General features: G+C 39.8%; 1 protein-coding gene across 12 annotated transcripts in view; it reads left to right on the top strand.

The window, feature by feature from the left end:
• SCML4 (Scm polycomb group protein like 4) overlaps positions 1 to 20424 on the top strand; it is an 80588-nt gene that overhangs the window by 41940 nt on the left and 18224 nt on the right. For 11 of the 12 annotated variants that reach the window (XM_039351125.1, XM_039351132.1, XM_039351129.1 and 8 more), the window contains 4 exons: positions 7614 to 7743; positions 9082 to 9282; positions 11286 to 11477; positions 19208 to 19477. In XM_039351125.1, coding sequence (XP_039207059.1) covers positions 7614 to 7743; positions 9082 to 9282; positions 11286 to 11477; positions 19208 to 19477 — 793 coding nt within the window. The remainder of the gene's footprint in view (positions 1 to 7613; positions 7744 to 9081; positions 9283 to 11285; positions 11478 to 19207; positions 19478 to 20424) is intronic. The other variant, XM_039351126.1, reaches the window with a different exon arrangement.

The following is a 20424-nucleotide window of genomic DNA, read 5'->3' as shown; positions in this document are numbered from 1 at the left end:
CATTAAAATATGCAGGACATCCAGCTTGGAATTGCCCACATTTTATCTGTTTATTTCTCCCATTTCTAAGGTCTTCCATTCTTGACAGTTTACAAGAAGATTAAAGACATCAGCAGAAACACATGCAAAGGGAATTGTTCCCTAATTATTTCATCAGCTTGTTCCTACAATCTGATTTTATCTAGGGTAATGGTAGTGTCAATTTTATATACAGATTTGATTACCACTTTGAGAGTATTTTAATTTCTAAAACCAGTTCTGTTTTGATAGGTCATTATTTATTTTATTCCTGATTGCATTTATCATCTGCTTTTCTGATAGAAAAAGACTGTTTTAGTTGCTCAATGTTCAGGAGATTAGAGAAATTCTTAGGCTTCTCGGAATACAAAAAACATTTTACAAAATAACCAGAGGACAATGTGAAGCAAACAAGTTTACAGTTACAGTTGGATTCTGGATCTGCATTTCTGTGCTGCATTGTAACACATAATTGTACAGGTATCAGTGTTATTTACAATAGGTGGCTTTACTTCTTCCTTGTGAATTTATTTAGCAACTGCATTATACGAGGCATCAGTGCTTACTCATTTTGACACCAGTTTTTGGCAGGTTTTTCAGCTGAAAAAAAAATAACATTTTCCCTCTTTTTAACTCAGTAAATAATCACTATGAATGTTTGTTGCCATTGCCTTCATGGTTCCCTTTAGTTCCCAAACATTGTCTTCCTGGAAGCAAAAAGAAGGCACTTATTTTGGTGGTTCTGCTACAAGTTGTTTTTTTTGGCTTGCCACCTTGCACTCTCACTTGACTGGAGCAAGTGTGTGATTGTGTGTAGCCTTTTGTGCTGTCGTTTTGTTTGTAAACTAAATATATCAAGATTAAAACTGCAAGATCATCTAATCCCAATTTGGGGAAAGATTTCAGTTCAGATGACAGAGTTGTATGTTGAGCTTCGCTCTCAAAGGTTTTGCTAAAATAGCTTTTCACAAGTACCACTCCGGAGATCCAGATTTATTACACTTTGCCCCTTATCTACATATTTATGAAGCCGTCTGTTCACCACTACCGTCTCCATGCTGCTTATGCATACCTAATGCTATTTTTGTGGAGAAGCCATGTTTAATAAAGTAGCCTATTTCACTCCGACATAATGATTTCCAGTGTCAGTGGTGGAGGAATGGCAATCTAGTCGAAGGGAGGGCTAAATGGGTCCGTAACAACCTAAGAGAGGGATTTCTACATCCTTGGGGGAAAGCACGTAGCAGTCTATTCATAATTTAAATAAAAAATAAAAATGTTACTATAGTCTCTGTTCCCTCCATTCCTGCTCCCTCTCCCTCTGCCCAGTTTCCAGCACCAGAGAGCATCCAATAGAAATATATACAGGCATTTGTTTTCCAGAGAGCATTTGCTGCTACATTTATTGTCAAGTAAGCCATGTGTGATTCACAACTGAAATAATAGCTATCCAAAGGGATCTGTTGTTAAACCAGTCCAAGCTTTAAAATTATCAGGTGGTACCACTGTGGTTGAAGAACAGTCCTCCTGACAAATGTGAATCTGCTGCAGTATTTCACTGAAATGTTGGTGCACGTGTATGTTTGTGTGTATGTGTGCAGTACTTATAATTTTCCAAACGTCTTTATTCAGGGCCAAAGCTAAATGAATGATTTATTCATTTCCAAGAATATAAGAGGCATCGTGGCTCAATGGCTTAATGGCACTGGAGATGGTTTCCACTCCAGCGGTTCGAGTTCTAGCACTGTACGTTTGAGGTGAGCTCCAAAATAAGCTGGTGCTTGGTGCAGGCAGTCAGATTCCTGTCCTCTGAACCTTCCCAGTTGTGGCATCTGTTTGTGAGGCAACTCTGGGGAGGGAGGGTGCCTTGGGTGATGTGCAGGAAGATCCACTTGTCTTTCTTTCTGACGAGAAACCAGCTCGCCCTCTTGTGACGCACCATGGGATGCCCGTGAGCGTTTCCTACAACAGAGCTGATACCTTGGCAGCCAAACTACTACTCTGCAATTGCATTGTAGTCTCCTGGCTACTGTAACAATGCCATACACTAATCATAACAATTCCAAGAATATATTATTCTATCAAGGAAACATTTTTCAGATAGTTGGATTTTTGTTTTTTTATTTCTATGGATAAACATTTCTGTTTCAGTGAAGTACAACATAAACAGTGTTGGGCTTAGATTATCTGGACTTGTGGTATGATGCTTCCTTAATGCACATTTAGATGACAACGTGGGTTAGTTTGCTAACTTCAAAATTTGGCAATACTTCCTTGTTGTATCTGGGGACTTCCCTGTTCATTCTGCTGATGGACTATGGCAGTGATGGCGAACCTTTTAGAGACCGAGTGCCCAAACTGCAACCCAAAACCCACTTATGTATTGTTGGGTGCTGGGTGGGTGTGGCCCATTGGGTGGGTGTGGTAATGGCAGACTGGGTGGGACTAAAAAGTTCAATCAATCAATTCCAACTTTGTGAGATCTTTTTTTTCCGTGAGAAGTTGATTGATTGATTGAACCTTTTTTTTTTTTGCACACGGTGCCAGAGGCCTAAAGCGAAAAGGTTTTATAAAACCCAGCTGAAGGCCTAGGATTGGGGCGATGGCGCACGTGCCCACAAAGAGGGCTCTGCCATAGGTTCCATAGGTTCATGTGCCATAGGTTCACCACCACAGGACTATGGGAAGCCACCCCAAAATTTTCTTTTAGCAAATGTGGTATACAAGTGAAAGATTTTCATCCATTCCCTGTGCTATTTCCAAGCATGGTTTTGCCTCTGTTTTGTGGAAAGGGCAAATACAAGGAACAGTAAAAGAAAATATGTGGCAGCTGTTATGAAAACATAAATTTAGCCAGGAAAGGAACTCAAGATTGCCCTGCCTTCACTCTCTTTGGTATAAGAGAGAGGGAAGGACAAATCCCATCAATATTATAACCATATTTTGCATTATTATGACCATATCAACAGAGTTCTAATATCTATGTTTCCTGACGATGTCCACTTTGAAGGGCTAACAGGAACCGAAAAATAGGATTAAACTCATTGCTAAACACCAAGGAAAGCTAAGTTGAAAAGCGCCAACATGGGACTGCAACTAGACAATTGGATAGAAATAGTTAGGGATGTCCAGATTCAAAGATGCAATCTCTCAGAATTTCGCAGTTTAGTCTGTTCAGATCAGGTTTTGTCTTTATGTTGAATCCTAGTTCATGATCCGTATTAAAGAGGGGCCCACTCTGAGGCCTCAGTTGAAAGACACTACTATTGAGTTTAACCCCTAATCCAGGAAACCCAATAAGCTCTGCATTTTGGGTTTGGCTGTGGAATTCCCATTGCTGGCTGTGGAATTCTGGGAGTTGAAGTCCACATGCCTTAAAATTGTCAAGGTTGAGAAACACTGTATCTAGTAGATCTTGAGTTCAGACCTACCATTTTCCAAGAGCCTGCACATTTGTTTGTTTGTAGCTCTTCACAATACAGGAGCAGACATGCCCAGGGAAAGGCCTGAAGACTAGCTCAGCATTCCAGGAAGTAAGAGGCTGCTTTCATATGGGGCTGCCCAGATGTATTAGCAATAGCACTCAGACTTATATACCACTTCATAGAGCTTTTAGATCCCTCTCTAAGTGGTTTATAGAGTTAGCATATTGTCCCCAATGATCTGGATTCTCATTTTACTGACCTTGGATAGATGGAAGGCTGAGTCAATCTTGAGCCAGTTAAAATCAAACTGCTGGCAATGAGCAGTGAGTTAGCCTGCAATGCTACATTGTTACCATCGGGTCACCACAGTTTATTGAACCATTGACTTGCCACTTTCTTGATCACCAGGCTGTATAGCTTTGCGCGTCAGGAAAATTGTACTGTAGCCCATTTGGGCAGTGCCAGATCAAGGAAATATACTTTGCATTGATAGAACATTCACTAGGTCTGGACCATTCACTAAGTGGCAAATTTTAGATTTTGGGAGAGATTAGACTTGTCATAAAATACTACTACTATCTTCCTAGAGAAAGTATTTCTGTATTTGTATATGCGTATGCACACATGTGAGAACAAGTGTAAGACAGAGTATGTTGACTCAAGGGACAAGCAAAAACAGGGTTAAAGTTGCATAAGTTAAAAAAAAACCTATATGAGGTTAGGCACAAGCATGCAAAGGCAGATTGTTTGTATCTGGTGATTTTCATTTTGGCAGACAAAAGAGATCATTTCATTTATTGATTTACTGTGTTCTATAAACTCTACATCAGATCTAAATTAGAACTTCTAACATGCAATTTTCTTCTCCATTGCTTTTGATTGTCTATGTGAAAGTCTGTTTAAATCAGACAAGGTTTCCCCCCCCCCGCCCGCTTTACTGCTTTGGATTGGCTTTGTGGGTTTATAGCATTGTTACGAAAATATTTTTAAAACTTTTTTTAAAAAAAAGAAATATAAAGCTTAAGGAGTCAGAAAAACCAAGTGCAGTTACGAAGGTTCTGTGTTGGACTTTATTTCAGGCTGTTCATGCTCCATTTCTTTCATGGAACGATATAAAGTCCCAGTTTCTGGAGAGTTACTTGACTCTGGGTGGATCTTACCCAATATTTGTCTAGCCTTCCCTGCATTGTAATTTGTCACAAAAATAGCTTAAGTAGAGATGTAGAGAGGTATTCCTTTTACCTGTATATATTCTGAAAAAATATTGTAGGCACAAAGCCAGTCACACACTCTCAGCCCTAGAAAAGGGACAATGGCAAACTACTTCCAAAAAACTTCACCAAGAAATCTGCAGTGGCTAATCCAAAACAGTTGCCAGGAGTCAACACTGGCACAAGGGCACATGCATTCACACACACTGAATTCGTGGATGGGAGGAGAGGGGACTAGTTGTATCTTTTTTTTTTCTTTTGCATGGAATGCGAATGAATACATTTTTATTCTTTAAGGAGATTTGGCAGTTCAGGGAGTAAGTCATGGTATTCTCTGGTGGTTCTCAGCATTTCTAGCTAGGTAAAACTGATACTGATAAAAAAAATCTTCTGCAAATTTTGAATTATGTGAGGGATTAGTGGTGGGAATAGAGTGAAAAGCATGCAGCCCTTTAGCTGCAATATTGTTGTATGCCTATAAAAGTCAACCTGGGGCCAATCTCTTTAGTAAAGTCGAGACCAGAGGTGGGGAACTACAGTACCGCCCCTTTATGATTTGTGGACTTCAGCTCCCAGAATTCCTGAGCCAACCATGCTGGCTGAAGAATTTGGGGAAGTCCACAGGTCATAAAAGGGCCATAGTTCCCCACCTTGATCTAGCTCAGTGATGGCGAACCTTTTAGACACTGAGTGCCCAAAAACTACTCTGACCCCTGCCTCGCCCACTCTGCTCTGCCCCCTGCCCCACCTACTCCACCCCACCTCCTGTCCCACCCACTCTGCCCCACCCCACCCCCCACAGAGCCACCTACTGCCTCCATGGCCTGCTGCGGCAGATCACCCAGGCAGCCCTGCAGCACCATGGCGGCCACGCAGCAGATGATGCTGCGGGGCGTGGGGGCGAAGTCTTGTACCTGCTGCCCAGCTGCCATGACCTTGGCTGTGCTTCTCCACATGGGCCACAACCGGGGGTGACTCTCCTCCAGGAGGGCTGCTGGTGAGGAGGGGGCCATTGGGGGAGGCGGGGCTGGGGCGACGGCGTGCATGCCCACAGAGAGGGCTCTGAGTGCCGCCTCTGGCATGCATGCCATAGGTTCACCACCACTGGTCTAGCTGATTACGGCCTACAGAATCTGCAGCTGACTCGGCTGCAGTTGAACTAGAGCTGTAGTTGGGCATGGCATTTGTACTCATCAGAGACTCATTCATACTCTTGCAACAAGGGGTAATGGCAACAGAAGTTAAGAGCAATAAAAGAAAAAGCTGCAGCAGATCATTCCAATTTGCAAATAGAGATTGTCTTTGCCAAACTGCAGTGGGTTCAAACTTATTTTCTCCAACCTGGATATATTATCCTACTTTAACTTATAATATGATCTTAACTTTGGATGCACATCTATAAATTACATACTTGCTTCCCAATTCTGTCTCAGGAAATTGCTAAATGTGCTCGTTGTTTACAAAGACATATGTCTTGTATCATTTATAGAAAAAAAACAGATGGATTTAATCATATCAGCTTTATCACTATTACTTATTGACACGTGTGGCAGTATGGTGGAAATATATTTACCGAAACTTCATTTAGAAGGATGTAGGGACTGGGATAAGCATATAGTTTTTAACTAGACACAGTATCTCTGTTTTGAGTAATTCCTGGAGGCCCTCACACACTGTGTCAGACTGACATTTATAAAAGGGGGAAATATGTCTTTGAACGTGTAGATTTTACATAACTGACTTTTAATAGGTCCCTTAGTAGCAGCTAAATTGTATCCCAGTATATAATATATAAAAATAATTATATTGATAAGAGTAATTGCAAGTTAGTGATACTTTCCAACTAAGATGCACATTGGGAGTGATGATGATTCCTCACTGTCCCTTTTCTAAATTCTGGAAGAAATAAATTCTGAGACAAATTACACCATAAGGTAGTATTGTGCATGGCAACTTAAAATGCAATTTGTTTCTATCTTCTTCCTCTTCCTCATATTTCTCTAATTATTAATTATATAAATTAATAAACTCTCAACAGACTTGAACATTGGGCCTTATCTAGCAAAATGAAATTCATTGTCCAGAAAAGCAAGGTTTCGCACTTAAGCAAGAAAAATCAAATGTACAAGTACAGATTAGGTGAACTTAGCTCAATAGCTGTAATTGTGAGAGGGATCTTGGAATCCTAGTAGACAATCATTTACATATGAACCAGCAGTGTGCTACAGAAATCCCAAAAGCCAGTGCAATCCTAGGTTGCATTAACTGATGAATAGAATCAAGATCACGTGAAATGTTAGTATCGCTTTATAAGGCCTTGGTTAGACCACGCTTGGAATATTACATCCAGATTTGGTCAGCACAATATCAAAAAGATGTTGAGACTCTAGAAAAAATGCAGAGAAGAGCAACAAAGATGATAAGGGGGCTAGAGGCTAAAACATATGAAGAATGGTTACAGGAACTGGGCAATGGCTAGTCTAGTGAAGAGAAGGACCAGGTGAGACATAATAGCAGTACTCCAATATTTGAGGGGCTGTCACAGAGAGGAAAGGGTCAGCCTATTTTCCAAAGCTCCTGAAGGCCAGACAAGGAATTATGGATAGAAACTGACCAAGGAGAGAAACAACCTAGAACTAAAGAGAAATTTCCTGACCATGAGAACAATCAACCTATGGAACAGCTTGCCTTCAAAAGTTGTGGGTGCTCCATCACTGGAGGCTTTTAAGAAGAGACTGGACAGCCATTTGTCTGAAATGGTGTAGGGTCTCCTGCTTGAGTGGTGGGGGTTTGGATTGGAAGACCTCCAAGTTCCTTTCCAACTCTGAGGTTCTAGGTTCCATATCAGGGAAAGAATGCCATGTCACAGAATTTGGGGAGTTGAAAGAGCTCAAAGTTGTGGTATAACTGAATAGATTTGATATGTTTATTCATGACCAACATCTGTTGTGTCTTCCAGCTGAAATCTCGTGTTCTAATGACTCCTTTAGCAATCTCCCCACCAAGAAGCACCCCAGAACCTGATATTAGTTCAATCCCCCAGGATGCGGCTACAATTCCCAACTCAGCAGCACCACAAGCCCTCACAGGTATGTAGAATCAAATCCACCAAAATGAAAGCCTTGTTTTACATCCAGGGTTTTTAAGAAAGCTTTTTTTCCTGTCCTTCTGAGAGCCCCAAGACAGCTTATCAGTTAATTTGCCAGCTGTCTTTCCAAACTGATGTTTTCCTCTATTTTCGTTTTCAGTATTATTTGCTACTTTGGTGGTACATAATAGAAAAAGAGGTGCGCAGAAGCAACTTGTGTACTGACTTTGATTTAAGAAACTCTGTGCCACAGGTTGAAAGTAAAATATGGATGCTTTTTCATGAATAGATTCATCATCAAAACTTAGAAAAGCCATCTGCGCTCCTCAGTTGTGCTTACAATGGGGTCTCCTGCTTTGTTTATGTTTTCTGCTTTGTTATGCATGCTTTCAGTGGCTTATGGAGCTATGTTATGCTATTATTGCCATTTAACTAGAATAAAATGCTTTGAGACTTTTTATTGTCAAGTCTGAGTAGCTGTTAACACTTCAAGTACTACATTTTTATTATGGTTATAATAATTGTGTATTATCCACAGCACTGCACATCTATCTTCTTTGCTATGTAATAATTTCTTTGTCACCTTTCTAATTTCTGTCACAGGATGACAGAAATGTTCTGAATGATGACAACTCTAACACTTTTGTGGCCAGCAATAATAATGTGTCTTGTTTTAATATGACTGAGACCAGGTCTGTTAAGACATAATCATAGATAGACCTGCATACAATAGAGTATCCTTCTTAAAAGAAAAAAGTTCTGGTATAGCAAACGTTAGCATTTTTGTTCCAGAAAAGACCCAATATTGATATTACAAGCTACTTTATTAATCTGTGCAACTACATAATAGATTGGATTAAGGTAATAAATTGCACTCAAAGTTTAAACCCAAGTAATATGGAATATAAGATATGATGGAAGACTCAGTAAAAGTCTTTATGTTGACCTCTGGGATAATTAGAGAAACATGGATGAAGAAAGAGTCACTTTTTAAAAAAAAACTTCATTTTATCAAATTTTAACCAATTTGATTTCTTGCTTTCTTTCATATTTTATTCTCATGATTTTCTTCATTATATAGAACCAGGGTTTTCAGCTCATTCTATATGCCTAAATTTCTGACTATGATTGGAAATACTTCTGTTCTCTGGAAACAAATCCATATTTGTATAGTCATCCAGTGAAGCATTTCTCAACAGGATGCCAGATACATGGGGTCTGCAAAGGCCTGAATCTCCAGTTTACAAAACCAAATTAGAGACACAGAAAGGAAATTATGTTTTATGAAGTTTTTAGAGATCTTTTTGGACAATAACAAGGATTTTTTCCCTTCCTGCAGTCTGCCTTTATGTCAACAAGCAAGCGAATGTGGGGCCGTACCTTGAGCGAAAGAGAGTGCAGCAACTCCCAGATCACTTTGGACCTGAACGACCTTCCACGGTGTTACAGCAGGCAGTTCAGGCATGCATTGATTGTGCCCACCAGCAAAAGACTGTCTTCTCTCTTGTCAAGCAGGGCTATGGCGCTGAAATGGTGTCAGGTAAAACTGGAGACAGTGCTAACAAGGGCCATGGGCCTTGGATAATATTCTATTCAGCATTCATTGATAAAAATGATTAAGAATAGAGTTGGTAGGGCTTTGTTTTATGCCTGTAATGCATCCATTCCATATTTGAGCAGGTCTGGTTTGGTTGTAAGTTGCTTAGAGTGTCCTCTAGGAGAGATGGGTGGCATATGAATTTAATAAATGGATAAGTAGAGCCAAGTCTGAAAAACTGTTCACCAATGGAAATTCATCTCCACTTTGAGTTGTCATACATTCATGTAAACATGTGAACAGAGTCAGTATTTTTTCCATTTCCAATCCACCTGATTTCATTGTTCAACTTGTTTCTGTGCCCCATGCCTGTTTGTTAATAATTAGGTGATTCCAAATTTATAATATGTCATTGTTTAAGGCAGTGGTTCTCAACCTTTTTAATGCTGCGACCCCCAACCAGTCATATGTCGAGGACTGCTCAACCGGTTGTAAGTCGAGGACTACTCAACTGGTGCAGCACCATTTGCAGAATGGGACTTTTGGCGGGCTCAGCAGGGCAGACATAGCCTGGACAATTCCTATTGGCTTTTGAAAGCCAATAGAATTAGACTCTATTCAAAAGAGTCTATTATATTGGCTTTCAAAAGCCAATAGAATAAAAGGGAGTAGCACAGCTAAGGAAAAGGGGAAAAAAATGGCGGACTGCATTGTTTGGCGACCCCCGTGAAATGGTCGTTCGATCCCAAATGGGGTCCCGATCCACAGGTTGAGAACCACTGGTTTAAGGTAAAGCGTTAAGTGGAGTTTGACTCTTTGTGGCTATATGAACATGTACTTTTCTTGTTTGTTCTCTATATTACAATCCTTGGATCTCTTGGTAGTATCCTAAACAAGTACTGTATTAATTAGCTGTTACTTTGCTCAGCTTGTTGACATAAACTAAGGTCAAACAGGTACTGTCACCTGCTGTGATAAAGACAGCCATTTTATCTACCCTCAGCCACAGAAACTCACTGGGTGACTTTGGACCAATCATTCTCTCTCAACCCAATCTACTTCAAGGGTTGTAAAACAGGAGGAGGATATGTTGCCTCTACTCTTAGGAGTTTCTGACTGAAAATGAAATGCGATATAAATCAAATACATACATACATTATTCTGATGAAATGATCATATGTGAGCACTCTAACTGCTATCCATTAGATCATATTCTCTTTAAGAGATATTATATATTTATTACACAATACTGGGCTATTAGGATACCGGCTTCTGTTTTTTGAAGTGTTTCATGTCCATATTTCATGTCTCTATTTCATTACTGAAATATAGTAATGAATCACAATATTTACATCATCCTTTTAAAAATACAGATGGAAATATGCTTTAAGAAATGTTGTTTTGAAATACTGACAATTATCTTCTGCATTAAGTCCATTTTACTCCACTACCAAGACTTGTCACATTGTGCAATTCTAAGGTTTATCCCACAGTGAAACATTTATTTATATTCTGTTTCCATTTTCATTTCTCCTCTGGGCATTTTGATCCTATTTGCACCTATGCTGAAAGAACAAAAAGCTAAACATATACACAAAAAAAATACTTTAGCTGAATTCTGAAAACATGCCAGCTTGTAATATTTAGTAAAATTATTATTATTTTCTTGTACGGCTAAGGCTGAATTCCTGTAAACATGACTGCAGTGGCAGTTCAAAGTTTCTGATTAGACTCAGTTCAATGTAGCAAGAGTGAAAATATAGCATTTGTTTTTAAGATCTCTGACATCTTTTTTATTTCCATCAAAACTGACAAAACTGAGGAACCATTAAACTCCAACCCAAAGAATTCTCCTGCCACAACTTTCATACTAGGCTGATATAGACCAGTTTCACTATATCAGTGATGGGGAAGGGCCATACTCAGTCCCATGGACATCAGCCTGCTTTGCATGTCATACTGAAAGAACTGCAACTACCTACATTTTTTTTCTATCTCTCCATCAGTTTCTGCCTCTTTTGAAGGAAAACAACACCTCTTGAGTCTCCCGGTTGTGAACAGTATTGGTTATGTTTTGCGATTCCTCAAAAAGCTTTGCCGTAACTTATTATGCGACAATCTTTTCAGCAACCAGCCTTTTCCACAATATAACACTTCTGAAAACCCAGAAGAATATGAAAATGGACGGATGGAATCAGGTAGGTTTAAGAGCTAATAAAATATGAATCTTCCAAGAGTGAGGCAGTTGGTGTAGTGGTTAAAGTATCGGGCTAAAAACAGGGAGGCTCTGAGTTCTAGTCCTGCCTTAGGCACAAAGCCAACTGGGTGACCTTGGGCCAGTCATTTTCTCTCAGCCCTGGAAGGAGGCAATGGCAGACCATTTCTGAAATAGCTTGCCAAGAAAACTGTAGGGACTTCTCCAGACAGGCTCCAAAGATCAGATATGATTGAATGGAAGGAAAAAAGATCCCACTAAGTTATTTCCAATTGATTATCATACCAATTTTGCTCTGCAGCAACGAAAATTCTTTTCATACACATTTAAGTTGCATCTCAGATCAGATGTGATATAGGAGAACTCTCAGTCTTCACTTCTAAAATATATACCGGGGTTGGGCTTTTGGGGGGGAATCTAGGAACCCATTTTGATTGCAGCAACATGGGGAAGAGTTTTGGCTGTTCTGCTGCATGGTAGTTTCCAGCTCTAAGTTCCTAAAAACGTGTTTAGTTCAAAGCTAGGAGAAAGAATAGATACTATCATATAATTAAAATCTTCTTTGAGTTGTGTTTCCATAAAGTTTCCTTGGCAATAATAAGGTAGTACTTTGTCATTGGTTTCTTCCTGCATAGTGTTCATTTTTCAAACTGGCCCCAGTCCTGGGGTCTCCTACCAAAAGAATTTTGGATCTGCTCCTGCTTAGCTTTTGAGATGAGCCAATGTTAGCTAGGTGCTGCCACCTAATTTAAATTCTCTTGCCCGTATTTTTTGTCAATTATAGAACTAATGCCAGTTTCAGGAAAGGAAAAGGAATTTAACCGAGGATGACTTCACCTGTCACAGACATTGCACTCTTCAAGTGAAAAAAATGGAGGGGGGGTGTGAAAGATTCATAGAAACTTCTTCCCAGCCATCCATTATAAGGGACTATCTGGGAACAGAGAAAGAGAGTGCCCTGCTGCAGGAGAAAACACAGGGAATTAAGGTAAAGATTCCTGAGTGCAGAGTTGGAAAGGCAGAGAAGTGAAAAGGAGCTATAAAGTATTTCTGTCTTAAGTACCATACATTAGGTATAAGTTTAGCGGGAGACCTAATTGGGAGACTTTCAAGATCGAGGTCAAGCTTTTCAAGGGTCGCAGCCTCAGGAAACAGAAACCAGTTGGATTTCTGGGGTCAGCTTTATGGATAAGAGGGTATTGTAGCAGGATCTTGTCCTGCCTGGTTTGGAATGGCGTGCAGACATGAGAATGAATTGAAGAGTAGTCAGAGGGACACACCTTAGTGAGGAGAAGAAGAAGTAGCACTAGTGAGGAAGGGCTGTCTGGAACAACAGAAAGAGTTATAAAGATTACAACAAAGAAACAGAAGGGAAGGTTTGTGATGTGTGTGTGTGTAAGAGAAAAAGAGTGTGCTAAATTCTTTTAAAAATAATGTAGGCAATTGGAGTACATGAATTTTGCTGGAGGATGAAGTAAGACTATTTTTGCAGTGATTCAAAATAACAAAACCTTTGCTTCTGCTCTCTTCCATAGTGTATCTGTGTTTGTGTACGGGGGGGGGGGGAGAGAGAGATTTCTTGATATTCAGCATAACTGTTGGCCTTTTCTGTGAAATGTGTTTTTGTTAAAGTAAAAAAAAATCTAATTTCAAAAGCATTTGTGTTATGCATGTTAGGCCTCGCTTCTGCCATTTATTCTAGGCAAATATGATTTGAGAGATAGGGGTTGTTTTTTTTCTTTCTATGTCATCTCCAGGTCTGCCAAATACAGAGTCTTTCTTAGAATGTGCTGGCAAAGGAGACTGTGAAATTTAAACTTTATAATGTCATTGGGTTTTTTTTAATCCAAATTGTAAAATGCATTAAATGCTTTGAGGACTTCATTAAAAAAGACTTTTAGTGGCTCAACATAATAGTCATACATGTCTTTCACCTGACTTCAAAGTGTTCTTCTGAAGGCAGAAAAACACAACAAACACAATTTGAGTTCAGTTCCTTGTATGCCACAAATGTGCCGTTTTCATTCTGGCTTTCACTTAGTCCTGTAGCATTCAATCTTCTTTCCCCCATACAATAATTGCTGCTCATAGCTTTGGAGTACAGTCAAAATAAATGGTTTTTATGGTTATCAGTATTTTCTGGCTTTGGTTCGTCATTTAATTACCTGCACAATTCATTTATTGCCTCATAGATTCCTCTGCCTGGAACATTATCCTTTAAACAATACATAAAATATTAAGGTCAGGCTTAAAGGGGGAAACGGGAGATCTCTGCAATCTAGTCAACCACAACAATATTTAATAGAAAGCTATTTGCCTGTCTAAAGCAGTTTGTGAAGGGAAGGTTGCTAGGTTGTCTCCAGCATTTAAAATGAGATGCAGTGGGATGGTTTGAGAGACAGGATTTTCATTCTTTGTGAAAGCTGAGCTCCAGTCAGAAGTGGGGTGCTGGTCCTGCTGCCTCTGCCAGATCTTGAATGACAGCAATGCAGTAAAGGGACAGGCTATTACTAATATTTTTTTATTTTTCCAAACTCTCCCCCATACATATACCGTGATATTTATCAGATGTTAACATACATTCTTTTTACATTCATATATAAGATACTTTTGATAAAATGAAATAAATACATACACATGACTTTTGGTGTTGCTCGCCCATTTCCCCTTTCACTGTATCCACATTCCTTCTTCTCTACCTTCTTTCTCTCTTTCTTCTCTTCCCTACTTCCCTCTTCTTCCTCTCCTCTTCTCTTTCCTTCACCACTTCTCCCCACTTCTCTTCTCCTCCAACCTTCCTACTTCCTTTTCCCCTCCTTTACTCTTTTCTCTCTCCTCTCCTTTCTTCCCCCTCATCCCTCTTCAGATACAATTCAGGGGTAATGAAGGGACAGACTATTACAAGGGCAACTGCAGGAGAGTAAAAAAAAAAAAGTCAAGATGGTGTCCATGACTACATGATTGAACATCCTTCTCTTTTTTAAATATAGTTCACACATGCAACACACATATAAAAAAAGGTAGGATTTCAGTTCAGCAGGCACAGAGGCCATCTTCACTCTTTTGAATGCCTTGTTTCTCCCCTGCCCAGACACCCCTCTCTTGTGACCATAGCCTCAGTAGTGGGATTCAAATATGTGAACAACTGGTTTTCTGTGTGGATGCCCCTTCCGGAAGTCCATTCTGGGCCTGGGCAACAAAAAGCTAGCTACCGGTTCTGCTGAAGTGGTGTGAACTGGCTGAATCCCACCACTGCATAGCCTAATGTGTAATTTTGTGAACATTTTCCCTATACCAGGGGTAGGCAACCCAAAACACTCAAAGAGCCACTTGGACCTGTTTCCCACCAAAAACAAAACACCGGGAGCCGCAAAACGCTTTTGATATCTAAAATGAAGATAACACTGCATATATCCTTTTTTACCTTTATTATAGGTGTGTGTGTGTGTGTGTGTAATACACACACACACATACATACATACATACATACACACACACACACACATTAAAAATAAAAGTAAAAATATGACTCTTGGGAATATCCATACCATTAAAACAATGATCACCAAGAGAATGCTTTAAGAGAATAAAATTACATACACACACAGGTAAAAAAAGGATATATACAGTGTTATCTTCATTTTAGATGTCAAAAGGGTCTCTCTCTCTCTCTGTCTCTCTCCCTCCCTCCCTCCCTATCTGCCCTTGGTCTGCCACTCCTCTTCCCCCACTCTCTTTCTTTCTCTCTCTCTTTCCTCTCTCTCTCTCTCTCTCCCTCCCTCTCTCTCTCTTTCTCCCCCCCCCTCCTATCTGCTGCTCACCTGGCAAGCTTCAAGCTGTTGTCCAACAAGCTAGGGGTGGGCAATCTCGTCTCTTTTATGACTCATGGACTTCAACTCCCAGAATTCCTGAGTCAGCCTAGCTGGGCTAGCTAGCTCTCTCCTGCCCTTCCTGCTTCCTGCAGAGACGCAGCAAAGGGAGGAGCTCCGTCCAGAAAGCTTTCCAGCTCCTCGGAGAACACTGTGAGTGCACTCTCTTGTGTATATATACACACACACACACACACACACACACACACACACACACACACACAGAGAGAGAGAGAGAGAGAGAGAGAGAGAGAGAGAGAGAGAGAGAAGCAGGGAAGCGCAATTGCCTCTCTCTGTCTCTGTCTCTCTCTGCAAAGGCAGAGGAGGCTGGGAGCCACAGGGGAAGGCTCAAAGAGCCGCATGCGGCTCGGAGCCGCAGGTTGCCGACCTGTGCCCTATACAAACCAGACATGTTTATGTACTCTGCTGCTTTCAGTTGATATCAACCGTCACAGGAGAATCTGTTTGGTAGATTTCAAACCAGATTGAACAGTTTTGCTAATATATGGGTTTGGTTTTTTACCTTATAATGCATACACACAGTATATAATTTTCAATTTTGTAAGCAAAAATATGTGACCCTAATAGTTTAGATAAAATGGTGAATCTTAGGGAGACTTCACAGCCTGGTTCCACATGGCATGATTTTAGAAAGACTCAGTCATCTAGTTCCAAAACCAAGGTTCACAATGTTGTTTTTGAACCAGGGGCCACTTGACTGCTGATCATGCATTCCAAAATGAAGCTGTGATAAGAAGAATGGTGTGGTGATGCAGTGGTTAGAATACAACATTGCAGGCTAACTCTGCTGACTGCCAGCAGTTCAATCCTGATCGGCTCAAGGTTGACTCAGTCTTCCTTCCTTCTGAGGTTGGTAAGATGAGGATCCAGATTGTTGGAGGGCAATAGGCTGACTCTATAAACCGCTCAGAGAGGGCTGTAAAGCACTGTGAAGCAGTATATAAGTCTAAGTGCTATTGCTATTGCTAAATACAAGAAAACATTGCTATCCTCTTATTAAATAGATAAGCAGTAAAGCTTTGAAGGCTGCAGGTGGTTCAGGAAGCACAGGTTGAGTAGGAGTGGCAGCTGCATAATCTAGAATAATTCAAAAGCAGCTAATGCTGGCTAGAATAGAGCCTAAGATAGATAACAAGGTTCCCTTCCTCCCTGTGTTATTTATTAACCCTCTAGAACAGTGGTTCTCAACCTGTGGGTCGGGACCCCATTTGGGGTCGAATGACCATTTCGCCAAACAACGCAGTCCGTCATTTTTTCCCCCTTTTTCTTAGCTGTGCTACTCCCTTTTATTCTATTGGCTTTTGAAAGCTAATAGAATAGACTCTCTTGGAAAGCCAATAGGAATTGTCCAGGCTGTCTCTGCCCTGCTGAGCCCGCCAAAAGTCCCATTCTGCAAACGGTGCTGCACCAGTTGAGTAGTCCTCGACTTACGACCGGTTGAGTAGTCCTCGACTTACGACGGGTTGGGGGTCGCAGCATTAAAAAGGTTGAGAACCACTGCTCTAGAATCTGGCAGGCACCTCTGTTGGTTGCCTGGTTAGCCACTGATAACATGAAGAGGGAACCCAACATGTGGTTCTTAACACAGGTAACTTTTAGATAAAACACATTCAAAGCTATATATTTCAACACTATTTAAAAGCTACTGTATATAAACAGAGAGTGAACTCCACATTCATTAAATTAGGTAACATGATACCTAATGTCTGTCTGGGTGTCTGTCTCCCTCTTCTGTCTGAAAGAAATAGCAAATAGATTGACCCATCCCAATCTGGCCCGTTTCCTAACAATAAGGAAAGCTGCAGTTGAAGATATCCAAGGGAAGATGACTATAAGGCATTGAAAAATGGGGGGTTGTCCCATGACTCCAATTACCTCTTCCCCTACACTCCTTCTTAATCCCCAAATTAATACTGCTTGCATTGAAATTAATGGTCTTTCAATATCAGTTCATGAGATAGCATAAGCCTTTATTCTGATTTTCCCAAAGGCATCTGGTGAGAACAGAAGGCTGGACCAAGTGACCCTTTGCTTATATCCAGCACAATATTTTTACATTGGCTATATTCCTTAGGAACTAGGGGTTGTTGTTGTTGTTTTGACCAAGGAAAATACAGTGGTAGAGAAGGAAAAAAAGACAAAGGAGCAAAACAATGTTATAACCCCAAATGAACAGCAATTATACTTCCTATAATTTGCTTCCAAGAAAAATTTAGAGCAGCCTTGCAGCCTCCAGATATGTAAGACTACAACATCCATTCTCCTAAACTAGCACACTAGTCCTGACCTTGAGAACAAATGGAGATTCATTTGAATCACCACATCTGAAGGGAGAAGGTGTTATGGAGACTATTATTATGAACATGGAAATATGGTCAGTTGCCAAAAGGATGAACCCTTCACTACTGCCTCAGCATGTCACTTTCAAATTTGCATATAATATTATGAGGACTCTTTCTTATCAGAGAGAAATCATCGACCGAGAAAAGAGAGATCTCCATTTGCTCCTGTAGCAAATTCTAAATCCCCAGGCAGTCTTTGTTTCCTTTATTGTTTTAATGTGCATGTGCAGAAAATGTGATAACATTCTGGACATAATGCACAGTCTAGTTCATTCGTGTTTCTGAAATTAAACTGTCAAGAGCTATCTTCCCTGGTAGCATTTTAATGACTAATATTTTTTGTCATAATGGCTTGCTAATGCCAATGAATAAAAGAAAATATTATAGCGATGCAGAGAACACCGGTGGAAAATAAAATTTGAAATATTATAACCACTGCTTTTTATCAGAGTATCGGTATTTTTGCTGCAGCAGGTATCTGGGATTTAGTGTAAGGTGAACGATAAGAAGCCTCTCCAATAAATCCATGGGTCCCACTCTTTGATTCTGCTTCCCATAATTATAGTATCATGCCTAAAGCATTCTAAAATAGTAAGTTACACCAAGGTTTTTTCAGGCTGTGTCTCATAGAACTCCATAAAACTTGATGAGACTAAAGACAAAGACATCTCCATCCACACAGACAATTTTCTATCATTAGAGCTTTGCCTCTTGATCCTGGATCCCAGGATTTTTTTTATTTTTTAATCAAGTTTTGCAGCCTGAACAAGTTTGAAAACTCTGAATTAGACAACTGCTGTCAAGGAGTCAGTGCAGTGCAGGATGACGTTGGCTTCTCCCCTGTAATTTGCTAACAAACCCCCATTTCAAATAAGACATAGGGCTTGTATCAATAAAAAGCATTTTCTCTGATTAAAGATTTGTCAAAATCCATTTTGCTTATTTTCATGGCTCAAAATCTAGCACAAGGTTTTACCAATTAAGTGCCCCTTTCACACCTTTCTGTTGTAAGTGCAAGCAAAGAGGAGACTTAACAGTCAGGTAATCACTACCTGTCCTGTGATTTATTTTGTGCCATTGAGCAGGATGAGACCTCTGCTCCATCTTTCCAACAAACTCCTGAATTTACATATTTATTTAAGTCTAATAATACCTTTTCTGCACATATTCAGATAATCTTTCCAAAACAATTTAAGCTCTGAGTCTCAGGTTGTCAGAGATGGGCAGTATTAATTAACTTCAAAACTATGTAGCTACTGTCTTAAAAATTAACTTCAACCTATTTTTATTATAAATCCTTATTAATAATTTGTGTATAATACAACTCTTTCAGTTTACAGTGGCTCACACTTAAATTTGCTAGTGGATTTAAACTGTCTGTCCAGTATTTAAAACAAAATTAAAAACAAGTTCCAAAATCAATTTTCTTGCTTTTGGAAACAGCACTGTATTTCAAAATAACCTGATTCTTCTTTTTCAAGCAGAAACAATTATACCTGAAGATTATCTGGTTGAACCCCTGGCTACAAAACACTACAGCATTGATCCCTCTGATTCAGCATTTAATTGCGTGGGATCTTTGTACTCTATGAGACAAAATTCTGGAGAGGGACGGCACGGTGGAGGATCGTCTTCCTCCTGCAGTCATCGTTCTGCTCAAGTGGCTTCTGGAGGACCATCAACCGCTACTCTGAGGCATCAAACATCCAGCCCAACCAGAAACGGAACCATTCTGGAAGGAAACAGAAATGGTAACTTAACATGTTCCTTTTCTTGTAATGATTTTATCATCTTACTGATTTCTACAGTCTTATATCAAGCTTCCTCTTGAGAAAGCAATTGTGTGTACAGTAATTGCATGCAGATAACAGTAGGATTGTGGCAACAAACCTTGACCCCCAACCTTTGTGCAGTAACTGTGCGGGGATGGAGACTCTGTGCAAAGTCTGCAGACATGCAGGGCTTATTCATGCAGTCTAATGCACACAAGTCCATAGAAGTTGTGCTTAGTGCTGTGACATAAACCCACACAAATTGTAGTATCTGTATAAGTCAGAATTATGAAAGTAATTTTAGATTTCCCATTCAGTTCTTTTGACTGCTCTGATGCAAACAATGAATTAGAACTCTAATTTAGCTCCTTTTGTATTTCATGTAATAACAGAGGAACATTGCTGAAGTTTGCGTATTATCTTTCTTATAAACCAGATATCATCAAGATGTTATTTTATAAAGATGCTGGGCAGCATCAAATGTAGTCCAATCTATCTATGCTCTGCTCTGAGCATGAAAAAGGTAGAGTAGGAATCTCATACTGGAGGCTACTAAAGATGCCAGATGGGGTCAGTTAATCATAATAAGACATAGATTGTTGATGTACCTATTTAACTCCTGTACATGTCCCCCCTTTAATCTTATGATAAAAGAAAATAACATTGCAAATATGAACATTTAAATGTTCAGACATGAGATTTAGAGATTAACTATCATTTGAAAATAATAGCTTCAACTTTTTTTCAAATTGAAGGAAAATTGGACCCTATTTAATAACTATAGTATTTTTTTCCCAGTCTACCTGTACAATTGAGCAAGGAATCTCTAGCCTTCCAGAGACTATGGGATCTGTTATACTGACTGAGGCTAATGAGAGATGAGATCCCTTCTGCAAATTACAATGTAGGAAGGAAAATTATTGAAA

The sequence above is a fragment of the Crotalus tigris genome, unplaced genomic scaffold (assembly GCF_016545835.1).
Source record: "Crotalus tigris isolate CLP2741 ecotype Arizona unplaced genomic scaffold, ASM1654583v1 scf7180000018371.15429387391:27106975, whole genome shotgun sequence".
In the NCBI taxonomy this organism is placed as follows: domain Eukaryota; kingdom Metazoa; phylum Chordata; class Lepidosauria; order Squamata; family Viperidae; genus Crotalus; species Crotalus tigris.
This window is presented reverse-complemented; position numbering and strand designations above follow the sequence as displayed.